The sequence below is a fragment of the Plasmodium vivax genome, genomic scaffold, assembly GCF_000002415.2.
Source record: "Plasmodium vivax scf_7167 genomic scaffold, whole genome shotgun sequence".
NCBI lineage: Eukaryota > Apicomplexa > Aconoidasida > Haemosporida > Plasmodiidae > Plasmodium > Plasmodium vivax.
In genome coordinates, this window is record NW_001849948.1 from 49,728 (window position 1) to 71,587 (window position 21,860).

General features: G+C 26.6%; 4 protein-coding genes across 4 annotated transcripts, besides 3 other annotated features; all 4 read right to left on the reverse strand.

Moving 5' to 3' along the window:
- Positions 1-254: 254 nt before the first annotated feature.
- On the reverse strand, positions 255-2,521 carry PVX_112680 (tryptophan/threonine-rich antigen). Its single transcript, XM_001612600.1, has 2 exons — positions 1,910-2,521; positions 255-1,752 (listed from the first exon to the last, which is right to left on the reverse strand). Exons 1-2 carry the CDS (start codon positions 1,994-1,996, stop codon positions 898-900), a joined length of 942 nt encoding a protein of 313 aa, XP_001612650.1. The 5' UTR covers positions 1,997-2,521; the 3' UTR covers positions 255-897.
- A 3,137-nt stretch (positions 2,522-5,658) lies between these two features.
- Positions 5,659-5,684: a microsatellite.
- A 699-nt stretch (positions 5,685-6,383) lies between these two features.
- On the reverse strand, positions 6,384-7,943 carry PVX_112685 (tryptophan-rich antigen (Pv-fam-a); the record flags this gene model as incomplete). Its single annotated transcript, XM_001612601.1, has 2 exons — positions 7,369-7,943; positions 6,384-7,205 (listed from the first exon to the last, which is right to left on the reverse strand). The coding sequence occupies exons 1-2, from the start codon at positions 7,453-7,455 to the stop codon at positions 6,384-6,386; spliced, it is 909 nt and encodes a 302-aa protein (XP_001612651.1). The 5' UTR covers positions 7,456-7,943.
- A 2,062-nt stretch (positions 7,944-10,005) lies between these two features.
- Positions 10,006-10,048: a microsatellite.
- A 505-nt stretch (positions 10,049-10,553) lies between these two features.
- Positions 10,554-10,606: a microsatellite.
- Positions 10,607-11,259: 653 nt separating this feature from the next.
- PVX_112690 (tryptophan-rich antigen (Pv-fam-a)) lies at positions 11,260-13,325 on the reverse strand. The gene is made up of 3 exons (XM_001612602.1): positions 13,113-13,325; positions 12,773-12,978; positions 11,260-12,609 (listed from the first exon to the last, which is right to left on the reverse strand). Exons 2-3 carry the CDS (start codon positions 12,857-12,859, stop codon positions 11,755-11,757), a joined length of 942 nt encoding a protein of 313 aa, XP_001612652.1. The 5' UTR covers positions 12,860-12,978; positions 13,113-13,325; the 3' UTR covers positions 11,260-11,754.
- Positions 13,326-18,053: 4,728 nt separating this feature from the next.
- On the reverse strand, positions 18,054-19,193 carry PVX_112695 (Pv-fam-d protein; the record flags this gene model as incomplete). Its single annotated transcript, XM_001612603.1, has 1 exon — positions 18,054-19,193. One exon carries the CDS (start codon positions 19,191-19,193, stop codon positions 18,054-18,056), a length of 1,140 nt encoding a protein of 379 aa, XP_001612653.1.
- Between the last annotated feature and the right edge of the window lie 2,667 nt (positions 19,194-21,860).

The following is a 21,860-nucleotide window of genomic DNA, read 5'->3' on the forward strand; positions in this document are numbered from 1 at the left end:
AGAAGCTAGTGAAAGTCAAGCGATTTTGCTATGCTCCCATACTGCATGCATACTAGAAAAAACAAACATTAACCCCTACGTGAATGGTAAAATTTGGTATCATTTTATACTTAAAATAAAAAAAAAATACTCTTTAATTCAAATAATTTTTCTTATAAAGTATTCATTTATATATATTTCTAAAAAAGTCAGTACTTTTAGTCTAGTTTTTAAATAACTCTAAGGTTGAAAATGTAAATGTGAAATCCGTTTTCATAAACTACACATATCGATATAAGAGCATCATATATAAAATGGAAAGGTAATATATAGTATTATATAAGAATGATGAATTAAATGTAACACGCTATATTAATTTTCACTTGAAATAATTAATCATAGATGAAAGAATAAATGCTTCTTAATAGAAAAAAATATATATCATTTGCTAAAAAAATATTCTATAGTGACATAAAAATAGGATATTCTAAATAAAAGATGATTAATAAAGTAAACATGGAAAAAAAAAATGTATATTTTAAGTAAAAAATTTCCATTCATATATAATGATTAGTGTCTTATACCTATAAATATTACGAATGCAGTTTGTTCACTCTCTTGAATATAAATCACTCCTATTGGGTAGTTTTTAACCTTGTTTCGTTTTTGTCATTCCATAGATAGGTATATAAGTTATGAAACATAAGCATAAGAGTAACATAGTACGTGTAAATAAATTTTAAACTTTTATATCGCTTATTATGATGTTTTTTTTTTTTTTTAAACTTTTGTTGATTTTTTTGAAATAAGGCATATGTTGTCACATATTAAGGAATGAACAGCCCAAGTAAAATAATTTTTTCATTAGTCACCTTCTTTTAGGAAATAATACTTTGGTATTAGCTTTACATCCTATATTTATTTCTTACCACTATTCATCCATGTATCTATTTGCTTATTTTCTATCCATTTGTTGAATACTTCTTCTATCCATTCTTTAAATCGAAAGTATACATCACGATGAAAACCGCCCCAAAGAGATTTGATTTTTTTGTTATAACGAGTCTCTAACTCATTTCTCAACTTGTCCCATTCTTTTGTTCTTCCAGATGAATTCATTTTATACCATGCAGCTCCCATTAATCCTTTCGCTATTTTTTTTTCCCAAGCATCCCAGTATGTAGGTGACATACCTTCGTAGATTTTCTTTTTACCTTCAAGCCATTCATCTACTTGTTCACGCATTAAATCCTTTAAATTTTTTCTCATCCATTGAGCTTTTTTCTCGTCATTTTTTAGACTTGATGTTTTCAGATTATCAAACACATCTTTATTTTTCGGGTCATTTGGAAATTTTGCCCACTTTTCTTCCAGCTTATTCAGTAATTCATTGTATTCATCATTTATTTTACGAAACCAGTCGTATAAACAAGTACGGTACTGACATTTTAAATTTTCATATTCATCTTTAGTGTCCTTCAACCACATTTCCATGTTAGATTCTTTTGGTACTTCCTTTGTTTTAGGTGTAAGTTTTGGAGTACTTTGCAAAGGAGTCTTTTTCGCTTCATCCTTAGACTTGTCAGTAACTTGCATTGGTGGCTTGCTTAACGTATTCTTAGCATTCTTCGTTTCAGTTTTATTACTACCATCCTTAAGTTTGTCATTAACTGGTTTGGGAGGATTAATTGGTACCGAACCTTTCCGCTGTTGCAAGGGAGCATTTTTTACGCCACCTTTAAGATTCTTCTGATCAGGTTTGGGTACAGCTTGCTAAAAGGTGAATAATATTACAAAAAAAAATATATATATATATTCGTATATACTTTATTAAATGAGAAATAATTTTACACGAAAAAGAGCACATTTATTCTACACTGTACATATATACATGCACCTCCATACATATATATTTAATTTTGTGTATTACCGTAGCAGAAGCAAAATCCACTAAGAAATTAGAGCACAGAATACAAAGGGATCCCGAAATAAAAACAGCCGCTGATAGTATTTTCATTTTTTACGTTATTATGACTCTCTTTGGATTATTACAGCTTTGTATTAGTTACACTTTTTGATGACGGTATTTTTTAAAGTAAAATATTCGAGCTTACGTAAACTCCTATATTTGTATTATTTGAGGAATAATAAAAAAAAATATTTTTCTACTTTACGCAAAGAATTATATGTACTGTGTACTTAGTAATCTGAGTAGTAATATATTAGCATAAACATTTTTAACATTACCTAGTTATAGATTTCTTAGAAAATTATGATATTTTTAATGTGTTATAAATTTATAAATTTATAAAGATGTAAAAATAAAATTACTTAAAATAATTTAATTTTATTATAATAGAAGTAAAAATAAATAAATAAATAAGCTAATAATTTCAAATGATAATAATTATGTAAAAAACGACTTCTAAAATGTGAACAACAACGCATCTTCTATAGAAATGTGAATACGAGCAATCTAGAAGTGCACAACATCGAGTTCTTCGACACAAATCAACTATTACATTGTGCTCTATTATTTGGCAACTTTTATGAAACAATTCCTTCGTTCGTTCAACTTTTCTTCCTTTTACACTTTATTTTATAAAAAAAAAGTAAAAACGAACGCTATCTACATGCTATTAATATGCATAGTTTTAAAAATAGTAGTTACACATATGACTAATTTTTTAAGTTATAAGAGAGGGAATAATCTGCTTTACATTTTAACAGTCAATACTATAATACGAGAATACTAGTATTTTTGAGTGTACGGTTACGATTCCATTTTTATAGTTATAGAATACGTTAGTTTATTCATTTTGTTCTTACTAGGTTTTAATTATATGTACTAATGTAATCGCCTCATGGAAGTGCATCTGATGCATTAGTATAAATCATAATCAGTGTGAAGAAATGTATCAAGCAAAGAATGCACATAATGCAAAAATTTAGGAATCCCGTAAATTAGCCGGGAAGGCTATATGATATATTGGCTAACTGCAGTTATATATACTTACATATCTCACTGACTTTGATTTACGAAAAATAATTATTGTTTATCTACAGTACATTTTGTGTATCACATGATTGTTATGCTAGAATTTTTATAGATTTTTTATATATATCTTTTCTTCTCTAAAGTGCCATTAGCTATTTTTTTACCTACATAGGACCCTTTTACACCTCATTAATTATACTAGTGTACAAGTACTTTTATGATGTTTACCAGTTAGCATGAATTTTTTTATTTATTCATAAAATTAACAGATTGATAAATTCACAATAATTATCAGAATTTATCATGATTTTTTTTCACTATATCTGCTATAATATATTTCAAGAAAAACACTAATGCGGAATGAAAGGTTTTATGGAAGTGTAAAAAATATTCATAAAGAACAAATTTATAGCCCCTCTTCTGGCTGAATTATATTATGATTCATTAAAGGCTTTAGTGTATTATCTGTAGGAATTAATTTATTTGGAATGCTTCCCCTTGAATTAACATCATTTCTATTTATAAATCTAATGATTTTTCTTTAAAAAAAACATTTTTTTTTTTTTTAAATGTTTATCGAATATATTTAAATTTGTTTTTTTAAAAACGTAATAGTAATGTGTAAAAGTTAACTAATTTATAATTTTTTCTTTACGCATTGTGCGAGATTAGCATAAAAGCAATAAACATTACAAGCAAAGTGTAAAATTTATTTTCAGAAAAATAATTTCATGTGTCATAAAAAAATATAAGACTATGAAAATTGCGATAAATTAATATTAAAATTGTGAAAAATAGTTTACCAATAATGAAACAGTGTTTACATACAGTTTTCTCCAAATGTTATTTATTATCAACAAAATAACGATTATCTAAGGATAGTGAAATTTGGGCAGTTAAAGCATTTATAATACGCATAAAAAAAAGAAAATAATGTCGTGAAACTGAAATATGCGATTTGTTGTTATTCTATACCTTCTTGTGTAATGTAATTACTAATAAATACTGCGATCGTAGATAACGTTATTTTGGGCTAAAACCTATATTACATTATGATAAATTATATAATTTTCTATATTGTTTTATATTTCGTTTTCCTTTTTTACGTTGACAAATGGAATTTTTCGATTTTATAATATTTCATATATATAATCTAAATCGAAAAAATGAAAATATGTGTATTTTTTAAAATATCAAATGATTCTTACGCATTATAATATAATCTATTAAGAAATAAATGTTAAATAAATAAAAATAAATGGGCAAATACAATTCTAGCTGTCCGATTTTTAAGGCTTATTTGATAGAAATAATGCAGAAAAAAATAAAAATCAAACATTTTTGTTGTTACTATTTGTTTTTCCTACTGAAAAATTACTTACTAGTAGGGGACTGTAAAGTATGATTGTTATACGGAGGGTTCTACCGTTATCCTTAAACTATAGCTATAAATATTGTTTAATGATCTAACAAATTAGTCATTATATTATTACTAACATTTATAATAATTCGTACATTTAGTAATAGTGTACTATGAGGCAAAAAATATTTCCCCTATTTAAATAAAACGTAATAGAACAAATAGAATCATCTTGGGTGCTTAATTAAGCAATTGTTTCATTACCTACAACACCAAGGAATATTCTGTGTCACTTTAATTTTGCTATGTATTATTTATTATTATGAAATTTAACAAAAATAATGAAATTCTCCTTGTGCCAATGATTATCTTATATTAAATAAAAAGTTATAGAAATGGTGGTGTACTATGTTCTAGCACTAATTTTAAATTACTACTGATCTTTAACATATACCATATTGAATAAAAAAAAATAATAATAACATACATGCATAGCATACGGTAAAAAATACATGCTATTATTAAAAACAAGTGAGAAATGAATAATGACATGCGCTTCACTTGTTTATTATATGAGAAAAATTGGTAATACTTGAATAATTATTATAAAAATGTAAATGTATATAACTGTCCGCCCTATGGGGAAATGTAATATTATATATATCTTATGTATATATCATGACTTTTGCTAAATTACAAAATATATGGTTATATTCTAAATGTATAAGAAAATATTGGTTTTTTTTTAAAGAATTTATTTCTACAAAAAATGAGAATAGTGAAAATTTGTATAAATTATAAACATAGATGCAAAAAGCAGAGAATTATTTTCACTCATCAAATAATTATACTGTCATAAGTACTGCGCAAGGAATAGTATATATAAATAATCGAAAAATTAAGCAATAATCTAAATCTGAGGATATACAATTTTGCCGTCAAACATATTCCATATTAGACAAAATAGGAAAGTATCTAGATGCATGCATGCATTTTAAAACATGCCATAAGATCCTGTCGGGGGGTAATACAATATATATATGTTTCTAAAATAATTCAAATGTTCAGTGACAAAATAAAGAAAACGTAATTATGCTTATAGGATCCATTTTAATGACAAATGGGTTGGCACCATTCCTATTCTGCACGTATAGTTGAAAAAAAAAAAAAAAATAAACATCTCTTTTCCCCCCACCCTTTGTGGACAGCAGAATTTCATACCATCGTATATGCTTAAAACTAAAAAATGCTGTTTCGTACGAAGCATTTTTTCTTATAAAGTATAACGCTTTCTATTATATTTTTCTAATCACTTTAAAGCTTGCGATATAATTATCAAGTTTAAGATTTAAAAAGTACATACGAATCAATTTTCATAAAACAAAAGCTAAAACATTATAATAACGTACGAACGATATACATAAATAAAGAATATCTAGGGAAGTGGCTTTATAGAGAAAAAGTCATTGCTCAAAAAATGTGTTAATCTATAAAGTATATTTTATTTAATAAATTATGGACGAATAAATGAATTAGTGTATTTCTTTTAACAAATATGTCATTTGGAGAAAATATCATGTAAAGCGATATATAAAATGACAATATTATCTGTGAAAAAAAACACTATAAGGTAAAATACAAAAAAATTCAATTTAAAAAAAAATCTTCCATTTTTATGTTACAATGGATGGTGTCTTTCTCATTATAAAATATAGTATGCTTTTATTTATACATTTTCCTGGGTATTAACTATTTGTACTTTTCTATGCAATGTCTTTTTTTGTTTTACTTTTTTTATGTTTATATTCTATTTAAATATAATATGAAGCAATGATGTTATAGTTAAAAATAAATATTGGATGGTTCATCATTTATAATAATAAATTATCCTTTTTTTTTACTCATTTTGATTCTGCAATAAAATGAAAGGTGTCAAATGTTGAGACTAAAGAGAACGATAAAAAAGAAGAATTTCTTCTATAAAAATTATCTATTTTAAGAAATTCTACTTATATTAAATTTTTCATCTTAGATTCAATTATTGATTTATTTAGTCCATTGCTTGTTTTCTATCCATTTGTTAAATAATTCTTCTGCCCATTCTCCCGTTCCAAATAATGTATCTTTTTGATAAGCCTTCCATAGAAAGTCCGTTTTATTGGTATGACGTTTCCTCAAATCGTCAACAAGTTTATCCCATGAACTTCCTTTTCCATCTGATTGGCTTTTACTCCATACGTCTGGAGCCAAAGCACCTTTTCTTCCTTCTTTCCATTGATTGAAACAAGTATCCCTCACAGCATCGTACCCTTTTTGTTTTCCTGCAAGCCAGCTTTTCACTTCATCTTCCAACTTACCCTTTAAATTATTTCTCATCCATTCGGCCCACTGTTCATTAGTCCAACTGGAAGATCCTGACAAGCCAGCAGATAATTCCTTATCTTTTGAAAAGCCTGACCATTTTTCTTCTAAATTTTTATAGATGCTATCATTTAATTCATCTGATTGCTTACAAAACCAGTCATACAAATTGACTCTTACCTCACATTTGCAATTGGCATAGTCTTTCTTGTTACTCTTCAGCCAATCATCCCAGTTATTTTCTGTTGCCGTTTGTGGTATACCTGATAATTTCTTTGCCGCATCAGCAGGTGTAGGTATTTTCTTCTCAGTAGTCTTATCGGTAGGTTTATCGGTAGCTTTGTCGGTAGCTTTATCGGCAGTTTTTTCGGTAGTTTTTTCGGTAGTTTTTTCGGTAGTTTTATCGGTAGTTTTAGCGGTAGTTTTAGCAGTAGTTTTTGCAGCAGGAGTTTTAGTACCAGTTGTAGCCGTCTGAGGTTTCTTCAGCGCAGGTTTCTTGCCAGCTTCCTGCATAGTGAATTATCACAAAAAATACGAAAGTTATATATTTTTTTATGCTCGATTAAAGAAAAAATACATTCACATAGAGAATCGTACGCACATACCAAATGGCATGTGACTGACACATATGCATGCATATATACACGGTTTATGCTTTTTTTTAACTTACCGTAGCAGAAACATAATTGGTTGGACAATTAGAGTTCAAAATACATAGGGATCCTGATAAAAAGATAACTGCTGATAATACTTTCATTTTGATAATAATGCGATATTATTAAAAAAAAAATTATTTGTTAAATATGTTTGACGATGACGACGATTTTTTGGTATGTTAAAAGTATATACAGCTTTATTTGTATATTCTTGTATTTATATTCTTTATGAAAAAAAGAACAATAAATAAAAGTATTTTTTTAAACAAAAGTTAATATGGTAAGTATTTACGTTAACGCAAATGGTGTTTATCAAAGTAAGCTTTTTTAATATTACTTATCTTATATCAGAAAAATGTTATATTTATGTTTTGTGTTCTAATTTTTTAAAATTATAACAAAATAAAAAAAAAAATATAATAAAATAAAAAAATAAAATATTTAAAATTTTTTAATTTTATTTTTTTTATGATTTGATAACAAAAAAAACAAAAAAAAATATTTATTCAGAAAGATATTTTTTTTTTAACTAGAATAGCTAAATAATATTAAATAGTGAATACGTGAGCTCTAACAACCCTTTTATCACACTAGAATATTTCTGTGAACGAGTTATTGTATTTTCGTTAAAGAAACTTTATGCTTTTAAGTTTATATGCATACTTTCGTCCTAATTAAACATTATTTTAACACCTTTCATAATATTTTTTGCATGCACTTTCTTAAAAATCGTTCAATTTTAATAAAGCAAAAGCAAGCAGCTTATCAGCTTGCTACAATTTTGTAAAGGCTAGTTTTTCATTAAACGGGCCTGAAAATTATAGAAGATAATCAGTCATTTCATTTTAATAGTCACTATTAAAGCGAGATTATAACAGGTATTTATTTATCTGTGCATTACTTTAAAATGCCATATTTTTATACATTTATTACTACATATATTTGATTATGCCATTTTAGCTATTTATTGACATAATCTCCTAGTGAAAAACTACATGAACAATGATATTAAAGAAGTCGCAGTTTTGGATGAAGGAAAGTATCCATAGCCATCACAGACAATTGCATGAAATACATACCTAACCATTTATTCGTTTAAAAAATTAAGCAAAAATGATATACATATTTATATATTAGGAATAACATATATTAATGAAAATGAGCGCATAATAAATTAGCTTAAAATGTATTCTTTTTTATTCATATAGCTGTTGTCTTCTGATTTATTTTATTCATTTTTTTTTTATTTCTTTTCTTCGCTAATATGACCTGTTATCTTTTTTTTAGCAGTTTTTCTCTTCTTTATTGCTTCTTTAATGCTTTCTTAATTTTAATTAATTATGCGAACGAACAATAGGATTGTTGTCCTTAGGGTGATCATTTTTTCTTAATAACAACATAAAACCTCATGAGCGTTCTAATTTATACATAAAAATAACAGCTTTTTCTTAGTTCATAATATTTATCTATTTATTATTTTTATGCATTTATTTTATAAAATGATAATTCTTGAATATTTAGTATTTATGGCATAAAAGAATGCATAAAGAACAGTTTATATCTTCCTTTTATTTTAAGGCTATATGATCATTTACAGTGCAGAGCATGGCATAAAAGGACTGAATTTATTTCGTGAGGGCATCGTTTATTTGTAATTATTCCTATTATATATAAATTGTCCAATTTAAGTGAGTGCGCGTTTATAAAATCATAGGAATAGGATATTTTATATATGATTTTTTATTTTTTTCTATACAAACCTCTCAAAAGGAATTGTATACTTTTATATGTAACTTTTTTTTTATTTTATTGTTATTATCATCATTATGAAGCAGTAAAATTATTTCGTTCATTATTCTATATAATAAGCACAATTTTGTATTAGTACGTAAAAAATAACGGCATATGTATAATAAAAATGTAAAATATTATATAAAATTAATAGAAAATGCTAGAACAGAACAAAGAAAAATCATAAGAAAAGCGAATGGGTATATATATATATATTTTAAATCATACCTATTAAAAGTCAAAAAGAGCCATATAAATATAATGAATATGTAGAACAACATTTTTTTTATATATTTATTGAAGTGTTATTATTGGAAAGTTCAAATATGTGATATTTTTTATTATAAGCAGCATCTCTACAGATAATGGTGGACGTTATTTTGCTCTATGTGCAAATACTTTTACTTTATTTTCGAACTATATCTTTTAATATTTGGACAAAACCGTATACTTTTTGTTTCTCTTTTCAGTTAAAAATATGATTTTCTGATACAACCTTTAGTCTATTAAATTTAACTTATATTAATGTAACATAAGAAAAAAGAATTTTTATTATTTAATAGGTTAAACGTGACCAATTCATTAACGCATAAAATTATTAACCTAGAAAAAAAAAAATAAATCAGCTTTCTAACAACGGTTCATTCTAAAGGTCTATTTGAGTAAAAAAAATATAGCAACAGTGTTTTTGCGCCTAAACATGAAAATTTATGTTGTTAAAATATTTTATGTTCTATAAATTAAAAATGGTTATTATTTTACGCACATATATTGCCAGTTACATTAAAAATGGTGTTGTGAAAAGTTTCTAATGGACTACAAATTGATAACTGCTGTTTTTATTTATTTATTTATTAAATAATCGTGTGAACACTAATATTATTGACAGTGTTGCCAGTGTACGAAAGAATATTTATTGTATCTGTAACAAAGTGAGATAAATAAGCCAACCCTTCTTCCATTATATAAGGAAATATTCCATTTTATACATAAAGCGAAATAACACTTTGTCGACGTGCTTCCAATGCTGTTAAAATATGTCCTAAGTAGCGTTATTCAAATAGGATACATGTGCGCATCTGTGTATAAAATTATCTATTTAAAAAATAAATGGAACAAAATAAAAAAAAAAAAAAGGAAACGAAACGAAATGAAATGTACTTATAACTCCGGTGAAATAAGTTTTGTTAAAAATGTTATCCCACTGTGGATTATTCATTTCACCATATATATTTTCTCTCCTGATTTTTCTAATACATTTCAAATAAAATAATAAAAGAATAAAAGAATAAGTCATGTGGACGCTTTATGTAAAAACGTGTGTTATGAGGAAAAAGATAATTAATAAAAAATTAACAACATATACCCAATTGTTTTCTTATATAAGTACTAATCATAGAAAAATGATTGTCACCAAAATGTAACGTTAAAATAGGTCAATTCTGTGCTAACGATTTATGCAAAACGGTGTGTATAACAGATACGTCAAGCATATTTGTCACAGTATGATATATTTTGTTCTCTTTTCCAAAGGTGATATAATGTGGACACATTTTTAAAGCCATTTCTGTGTAAAAAAATGTTAAAATGGAGAATAGTTAAAGGTACAGTCAAATTCGTACATCTTGCAAAAAACGTGAATAATGCTATTCTACATTCTTGAATAAGTACAAGAGGCAAATTATTGTGAAGGTAGACGTGTCCAAAATAGAAGCCGCATGAAATATCCACAAAGTGAATATGCAACCTTGGTGTTAAAAGGATTATTTTACATTAAAAAAAGCACTGTTCCTAGCACACAGTTTATCATAGGCTAATAAGTGTGCACTATATTGTTTGACAACATGGGATACGCATGCATATAAATGTGTATATATATATGTATGGTTGTATGTGCGTATATTTTCAGAACAATTCTGATGTGCCGTAAAAAGCCTAAAGAAAATATGACCATGAATGCAACCATAATTTAACGTTGAATGAGGTGCCAATATTCCTACATACTAGGAAAATAAAATCTGAGTTACCGTAACGTGTCATCGTGCCATTATATGTACACATACATTCAGGGTCATATTATTTAATAAAACCAAGTTTTATTGCAAAGAATTCTTCTGCTTCATGTTTCAGATATAATAAATTTCTTTATTGCACCTCTCAAATAAGTTGAATGTTTGAGAACAACAGAAATTATGAAGACGTATCGATGTAATTTATATGAATAAAAAAATAATTTGTAATTAGAAAACACTAACAAAAATTTAAGTACATGTATTTATTACATATAAATTACATTCCAAAAATGTGCGTTTCTTACAAAAAATATATTATTTACAGAGCGTACGAACAACAGTTTTATTTAAAAATATATCACTCATAAAAAAAAAAAAATAAATAATTGGGTGAGAATAAGAAAAAAAATTAAATTTACACGAAATACCTCTAATTGTACATGTTGTTACGTCTTATATAAGGTTTACTCTAAATTTATTCTCTCTAATAAAATATATACACACGTATTATGTGGTGAACTCATTTGAAGATTTTTTTAGAATTCCTTTTTTAAGACATAACATTTTTGTAAGCCTTCTTTATTTTTTTTTTTATTTTTACTTTCTAACTTTTTTGACCCATCGATTCCATTGCTTATTTTCTATCCATTTTTCAAGCACTTGTGGAGCCCATTCATCAAAGTTAAAAAATAAATCACGACTAAAATGGCTCCACATATTATCCAAATTATTCCTGTAGCGTGTATTCATCTTATTTGTCAGTTCTTCCCACTCTGATAAACCACCAGATGATACTTTATTTTTCCACTCATCTGCATCCAACTCTTTCCTTCTATGATCTTTCCATAACGAAAAATATTTACTTGTTAAACCATCGAAATCTTTTTTTTTTGTAGAAATCCATGCCTCAGCTTCCGTTTTCAACTGTTCCTTTAATTGATTGTTCATCCAATTTCCCCATTGAGAGTCGTTCCATCCAGATGATTCTGCAAAACATTCACATAAGAACAGTGTAGTAGCACTATCTGAACAAGTTGTCCATTTTTTTTCCAAACTTTGAAGGTACAAATCGAAAGATTCTCTTACGTTACAAAGCCAGTCGTATAAATTACCTTTGGCAAAACACTTTAAAGTTTCATAGTCTTTCTTAGTGCCCTTAAGCCACGTATACCAACTGGATTCTTTTTGTCTCATTGGCAATTTAAATGAAGGTTCATTTAGATCTTGTGAAGGGGTTTTATTTTCTCCATCCTTAACCTTATCATTGATGTTTTTTGGTGGTTTATTTAACCCGTTTTTAGCATCCTTCGTCTCGGTTTTATTACTATCATCCTTAAGTTTGTCATTAACTGGTTTGGGGGGGCCATTTATTAAAGGACTTTTGGGCTGTTTCAAGGGTGAATCTTTTAAACCACCTTTAAGATTGTTCTGAGGAAATTTGGGCATAGCTTCCTAAAAGGTGAATCATATTAAAAAAAAAAATACAAATATATTTGCATATACTTTATTAAATGAAAAATAATTTTATATAAAGAACTGCACAGGTATTCTACACTGTACATACATACACACACACACACACCTCCATACATATATGTTTAATTTTGTGCATTACCGTAGCAGAAGCAAAATCCACTAAGAAATTAGAGCATAAAATGCACAGGGTTCCCGATATATACACAGCCGCTGATAATATTCTCATTTTTGCTAAAAAGGCGTTCTCTTCTGATTGTAATATGTTTATGTATTTTCTGTACTTTGTTATAACGATAGTTTTTATATTAAAATGTGCAAAATTATTTATTTCTTTGCGTTCGTGTTCTACACAAAAGGAAAAAATACAATTTCAGATATGAATTAAAATAAACTTTATATACTAATCTAATTTGTAATATATTAGTGTAAACATTTTGATAAAAATCGTTATTTCGCGATTTTTTAAAAAAATATTATACCTATAATTTTGGAATTATAAATTTATGAAGCTATGCTCAAAAATGAAAATATATTATCTATAAAAAATTATTATAATAATTTTTTATATTATGAACAATAAATGTAAATATTAGATAATAATTATATAAAAAATTATTTGAGATATTCTGAATAACAACGCTCTTTCTACAAGAATATTTTATAAGAGTGAATAATTTTTCGTAAACGATTTTAAAAAATTGCAGTTTTATACATATAAATGTAGCTAATTTTTTTTCTTTTTTTTAACCGTTCTTATAATATCTTATTATTAGTGCACATATTTCTTTTAAAAAAATATTACACCTCTTTGTATGCTATTTATTTTAGAATTTTTTTTACACATAACCTTAAAAATACGTGAGGCTAATGCTATTGAGCATATTTAAATCGCTCTAAATTCACAGCACCTCTATTTGTTCATGTACTGTTAAAAGGTGGTTAAAGTTATACATTTTGACATATCTCGTTCTTACGACATTTTAATAATTATGTGCGCGTATTATTGCAAAAATATATAAATTACTTGCAACAACGTAAAAAAAAAAAAAATCTTAAAGGAAGACCATTTAAGAAGCACACTAAATTATAGAAATTTATGTATTTATTAAATTTTGCAAAAATCCTGTATCTTCAACAAATTTAATCAAAATATGCTTCATAATAGAATTCCAATATGTATTTTTTATTTTTTTTATAAGCTTTGTCTTCTGCTTTTTCTCTTTTTTGCTTTTTTTTTTTTTATAGCGCTTTCCTCATCTTTAACGTTGTATGATATTTTTTATTCCATCTCTATTTTTTTTTTTTTCTATACTCTCCAAGTTGCTTTTCACATTGTCAATAATATACACTTGTATATATATAGATAGATATTCATTCTAATGATAAAAATATATATTCATAAAAGAATATTTCATTTAGTTATAAAATTAATAGTTTTTTGGCTTCAAAAATTTAATTACTTCTTTTTTATGCTTTTTTTTGGGGGGGATTAAATACATTTAAAAAATTTTGACGATGATGTGACAAATGTGCCTGAAAATATGTGTTGTATACACTTTTTTTCCTTTTGATGAATATTTAAATTATTCAAAATGCAGAATGTTGAAATAAAATGACTTCCTTTTTTTTAATCACTTTGCCTTAATGCATTTCGTATTATGCAAAGCTTCCTATTCTTAGCGTTTATTTTTAAAGCAAAACATTTTATATAAGAAATTTATAATGAAAGTAATTCATTCATTTATTTATTACTTATTACATATTCTACGAAAATATCCTTATAAATAGGTAATTATTTGCACAACATTGTTCAACAATATGTTTTCGTGGAAAGCAAACTTGTATATACTGTAGAATAATCTGAGAGTATATAAAGTTTATAGAGCATCGTAAATGAAAAAAAAAACAAAAGAAAAACGAATTGGCATGTATTTTATTATTATTTTTTTAATTATGCCTATTAAAAATCAAATAACTACAATCAAAAGATGGTGAAATTTTCTAACAGGGCATTTTTCATATAATTGCAAAAAGGATAAAGCAGTAAAATTAAGCATATGCAATTTTGTTTTTCTCACATACACGTGTAATTGTAGTATTAGTGGTTCTTCACGTAAATGCTCATGTCGCCCCATGACATCTTACGACATTAGGATAAACGGTATTTATTTTAGTTACTCGCAATGGTAAATGTTAAAATGCAGGCCATGTTTTCCTTTTAATGACAATTATGAGTCTGCTTTTCGGATCTGATAATGCGTAACAGACCACATATATTATATATTAGAAAGAGTAGATGTGCAGTTCTTTTTTTAAAATATTAAATGGTTTGTGTTCTTACACATATGTAATTATTAACCAATTAAAAGTTAAGAAATACATACATCTATCCATCCACGTAATAATAATGACATATTGTCATATTAAATCTTCCCCAAATGAGTAAATTACTGACTAAAAGTAGTAACATTAAAATCACTTACGATAACAAATCTGTTCACATTTTTTTTGAACGATAAATGTAAAATAAAGTGCGGCTCTGTTTAGAACGCAAAATTGAATAAGCATTTTTTCAAACCGCTACATAATAAAACTGCGCGAACCATTTCCATGAATGCTATTTCTTTATTTAAAGGATGTTAATTTGGATTAATATTCTCCATGAGAAGGATGAAAGTGCAATTTGGGAAGTCTCCCCTGTAATAGATAATCTCTGCTGCCCCCAATTGTGCAGCAGATGAAAAATATATGAACAAGTACATAAAGAGGAATATGAAGTATATAATTTATCCTTCTCATAAATTACATTTCACTAATTCGTTTGGAATTAAAATTAATATGCGACCATTTTGAAATAGGTTAATCTATTGCATTATATGCGAGTTATAGCCGTTGTTTTTGCAACCACAACGCAGATTAAAATTCATAAATAAGATAGTATGTTATACACAGAAGTGAAATAATATTGTCTTACCTCACTCTCTTGGGTACCTTTTTTTTAACAAAGTAGACACCTATAAAATTTGGATTCTATGCTCGATCTTAATTCGTGGTATTTACAAAAAGTATTACATTTTTTTTTTAATTTTCTACCTTTTTGAAAAAACAATAAACAAAATAGTTGACTATTTTATAAAACACGCGGGCAACTACAAAGTTCAATGGTAAATCACTTATTTTACATTATTTTTCTTTACTTATTTTTGTAACGCGTTGCATCTAATTTGTTCCCCCAATACACACGATATATGTGTTGTATTGAAAGGGCTTAAATAAAGCAAGCATTTATTTTTAATAATTCTATCCTGTGAAAAATGTATAAGTTATAATAAGCTGAAAGAAATATTAGTCCCGTTGTATCTAAGTATTTTCGTTCATTCTTTATAGTACGTATTGTGTAACTTGTCTTCTCATTTTGTGTAACACCCACTTATGTATTATTACTTTAAACATGTGTTCAGTGCTTCGAATAATACATTTTCTTTTCAGTGATATTTGTCCACATTGTTTCGTCTTCATTCAGAATCACCTTTCGACCCCAAAAAAACAATTTATATGTCATTTCTCCCTTGATAATTGCTAATAATTATGCTAATAATTAAAAAGCACTGATATTGCCATAACAGCCAGGTTAAATTTTATTATGCGCAAGAGTAATTACTTCGAAAATGTAGATGAAATAAATATAGGGGAAATCATACAATTATCGAAATCATACGTTTTAAGGTATATAAATACATACGATTTGGAATAGCACCTTTTTATGCAGCTAAAAAAAAACGCCCATTTTGTACGCCATCAATAGTTATTCGAATTTCTCTTATGGCACAGAAAAAAATTTAGTATATGAAAGCCTCATAGATGATTAATTTGTTCCATTTTTTTATATCATTTCTAACGTTTCTGCTTTTACGATTCAGTAAATCCCAACGACGGATATAGATTCAGGGTTTCGCCCAAATGTCTACAACGTTTAAGGAAGTAATTTTATACTTGCATTAAGATATGTCAATTTTTATTTATAGCACATTTATAATGGGATTAAAATTCATAATACTTACATGTTTTACTTTGAAAATTGGTATACGTAAAAATAATATATTCCATTTAGAACAGCACAGGATGAAGGACAAAATATATTCATAATAAGACATGATAATGTTTTATGACGTTTTAACATTTTATTTGCATCATTATACACACACTGAGGATGCACTTAATTTTCAATTTTCACAAAAAATTGGAGTTAAAAGGATGCGCATAAATACACGAATAGGAATTTTCTTTGACCCTATATACACTAAAATTTGTGCTTCCAGATAGCTATATATATTATCAAAATGTTACGATCAAGTACTAGAAATATTGTGATTATACTGGTGTAATATATGCTATGTTGATAATTACAAAGTGCCCATTTGTCATATTTCTCATAATTTCATATCTGCCTGCAGTGGTACGACATATAAGGAAAGAAAAAAACACTAAGCATATATATAAACATATACAATGCTCTATTTCCGGTTATCTTATTTGCATTGTTTTGCCTTCAGACCGTTGATATGTATACCCATATTCTTATATTACATACCTGCCTAAAACGGATACACAGGTGGGCAATATTCCGGCAGAAAGGCTCCTATCACGATTAAAGGAATGCATCGGAATGGAAGAAAAAAAACAAAATGAATTCAAGCGGAATTTCCTAACATATTTTAAATTTTGTTATGCAGAAAAAATCTAAATGAATAGCTTATAGAGGTTTGTCAATTGATTTACAAGGGATATTTTGCTCATACCATTTATACTTAAAAAGGAATAAAGAAAAAAATTCAGAATAATTCGGTGTTAGTGAGCATTAGTCACATATTTAATTATAGTTATTTTGTATACAGCGGTAATTAGCAAAGTTATATTAAAAGCTTGAATATCAAATAAAAGTTATAATACAAGAAAAAAAAAAGTATGCTCTGAATAAAACTTTTATCATGTAATTCGAATAAGTGATATATGCACATGTCGTGTATTAAGTATTAGGAAATATCTATTTTCCTTTACTAACGAAAAAAAATTTGTGCATATCACAAAATAGTAAGTTGCCTAAAAGCATACATATATCTGTATAAAAATGGCATAAAATTTACAAATAATAAGGAAAATTTAGACAAACACATCTCACTTATGTGAGAACAAATATTAAATACTATGAAAGGCAAATCTTTAATATGCAAATGTGAATGAAAAGGTGAAATGATGGAGTGGTGAAATGATGAAATGGTGGAATGGTGACAAAATTGTCATTCAGATACTTTTAGGTTGGTTAATAAACCATATGTAGGCCTATTTCTATATAGAATTAGTTTTATTCATTTAAATATACTCCATGAAATTTTGCTTATACCAAATGATCTTTCAGCACACTAATATGATGGATATCTGTAATTAGGTCCAATGGATTTTATATATTGCCTATATAAATGTTGAAATTTATTTAATTTAGTAGAAATGTATATTAGTGCTATAATAAGTACTAGAGACAATACAGAAACCATCTCAAATCTATGAATCATAGCCATTACAACAATCGATATGCCTAGCATAATAATTGGACACACTAATTTTTTCATTCCTCCAATTTTATTTTGCTTTTTTTGGGGGACTCCTAGTTCACTTCCTACTCCTGTAAGATCTTTGTTGGATAGGAAAATTTTCATTATTTTCGATTCCAATTTTGCGTCAATTTTTTTGAAAATGTTAAATATCGGAAAACTCGAGGATTTATTTTCCTTTACCTTATTGTACTTCTCACTACCAGGAAAATTTCCACATAACAGCAGTTTATGTAATGGCATTTTACTCTTTTGTTGCAAAGGAAATCCTTCCCTTTGATGGTAATCTCTGTTGTAGTCATATTTCCCATAGTAACCATCGCTATAGTAATTATCGTTATGGTAACCACCGCTATAGTAATTATCGTTATGGTAACCACCGCTATAGTAATTATCGTTATGGTAACCATCTCTATAGTAATTATCGTTATAGCTACCACCGTTATAGTAATTATCGTTATGGTAACCACCGTTGTAGTAATTATCGTTATTGTTACCAGCTTTATAGTAATTATCGTTATAGTTACCAGCTTGATAGTTACCAGCTTTATAGTACTCATCACCATACTTACTATTATAGTTATAATAATAATCCTTTTCTGTATCATAGTGGTTTGCAAACTCGTTTCTGTTTCTGTCATTACTCGGATTATTATAAGAATAATGATCGTTTTTTAATTGATCAAAATTTTCTCGCTTATTACTATTATTATTGATTCTGCCGTATACTGGTTCATAATAATCGACATTTGTATCATATTCGTTTCCATAATCACGCTTCTTATAATTGTGTCCATAATTACCCTTTTCATAATCGTAATAGTCTTTTTCAGAGACATATCTGTTTTCAAAATGATTATCATGTGTATTTTGTGACATTTCCCCTCTATTGCTTTCTCCTTCTGACCTTGAGTAATAATAGTCTTCTAAACTGTCTTTTTTTTTTAACATTTCTTTATTTTCATAATCACGATAATATCCTTCTTCAATTCTTACATTTGGAAATGCATCCCCCCTTAACAGCCTGTTTTGTCTTATGCCCAATACATTATTGACACTGTTTTCATCTCTACGCCATGGTTTTGTACAATTGCTTGACTAAAATTAAGAACAAAAATTGAAAATATAAAAATATTATACCTTTTATTTTTTTTTTAATAATAAAATTATTGTTTTAAGGAAACATAATTAGCCAAATAAATGAAGAAATTATTTTATATTGTTATTTATATATTGTACTTCATAGAAGAAAGCGCAAGATAATATTAGAACATTGAAGACAAAGGTTCTAATAAAGGGAACAATCTTATTTGTTTTTCTTTCCATATTTTCTTTACTTTAAGGTTATTAAATTACTTAAAATTATAGAAAAATTATTAGATGAATTAGATCTATTAGACCTATTAGATGTCTTTGTTTATATTATTCCTTTTTCTTTTTCGATAATATACAAAAATATCCTCTAAAATGTTTCTTACGCCCCCCGCGTATGATATGTTTTCCAAAATTCATAATATGCTACTTTAATTTTTTACAATAAGAAATGATAAAATAATAGAATAATAAAACATATTTTCAAAATAATAAAAAAATATTAATGAACCACTTTACCTTAATACTAATAACAATATTGTTAATTAAAATAAAATTATTTATTTAGGTTCTAGTGCGAAATTTAATTGCCTACATAATTTAATATTTGCAAATTTGGTGGTGTTCTAAAAAGCAAATTTTATAAGTAAAAATAAAACATATAAATATATTAATGAAATACTTCAATTTTATCTTGAAATAATGTAGATACGTCATGCATATAAAATAATAAATAACCCCTTGCTAATATGCAAATATTACATAAAAAACTGGATTAATCTAAAATATGTTATTTTCGTTCTTTATAATGATTGAACCATTTAGAAAAATTACCCCACCGTGTTATCTAATTAAAAATAACCCTTGCATAGTTATATGCGCAACCAGAAAAGTGATACATAAACCAAGAATAAAAAAAAAATTAACATCGAAATGATTTGATAAAATTATACTTACAAACAAATACCCAAATGTCCATGTTGGCATATTTTGGTATATAACCCGGTTAACAAAATGATAATATGTTCGAGGGACACTTTTAATGGTGCTATTTTTATTTTTTCTTTTTTTTCATGCACATAAATTTAACATTTTTTTTTTAATTTCGTAATATGGAGAAACCTTATGGTTGTTGAAACATCTTTTGTATATCATATAAATAGACCGATTACCACAAAGTGTTGAAAACAAATCTTAACAAAAAATCCACGTGCACCTGGAAGCACTTATAACATTTCTGTTTATAAGTAATCCTTTACCAAATGGAAAATGATGAAAAACATTAAAATGGGAAAGTAAAAATGCACTACCTTACACATTATATATTATATATATTTATAACATTTGTTTATGTGAAATTTCCTATATTCCCGCTATATATAAAAATATAACCCCGAAAGACAATTTTCATAGTTGCATATAATTCAACACATCTAGCGTTCTAAGATAAACATGTTTCATTAAATTTTACTTGAGGATATCACTTAGCCCAGTTTTTTTTCGGGCTAAAAAATGTTTGCTACTGTAAAAATGCAGTAAAATAATAAATATGCATCATTTCCATATTTATGATATCGTATTTTAAGTAAAATTGTGTGAAAATATTTATCTAAAATAACCCAATTCATTTTTTAAGATCAACTGTCTTGTTACTATTATTATTATTACTACTTTTGTAATACATATTAATTTCGATTAATTTTGCCATTTTGATAGAATAAATAAACACTCTAAAGCATAATACAATCCGTTAGTAATTTACATAATAAACTGTTTTGTAAACATTTGCGCATTAGCTTTATACATATCTGAAACAAAACATCTATGTTATGTACTTTTTTTCTGCATTATTTTTAAATATTTTTCCTCTAATTTATTGATAATATTTACTAAAATGTAGAACTAAATGTAATAATGATGAAGAATTATTGACACAAAACTATGATTTGGAGTAACACATGGTGATTTGTAGCTAAATCTTTAAAAAACATTAAAGATATACATAGATACAAAAATTAGTAAAATATATTTTTTCAATAACTTCCCTACAAATTTTACCAATTTTTATGAATCCATCATACACACGATCAGCATATTACCTTTCCCCTACGTTTGTAAAATTATGTTCTTTCTACAAATTTGTAAACTCCATTAATATATATAGCACATTTTACCAAATGTTAAAATAGCTGGATTATTAGCTATGAAAAATGATGATTTATGTAATTGCAAATATGCTATTGTTTATGTATTTGAAAATACCGAATAGTATATTCTAAAAAAATTAGATCAAATACTACAACCCTATTCTTAATCTAAGTCGCTTACAACGAACATATCATTTCAAAGGGTTCGCATCTTTATGATTATTCCAAATGTAAATTGTGCATCGATGCAATAATTCATCAGGAAAAGGGCAAACATTAAACCTAATTTAATTCGCATATCTATTTACGCGTTTTGACCTATACATGTTCTTAAAAAGAAGCGTATTGTCAACAAAAGTAGATACCTATGCCGGCTTGG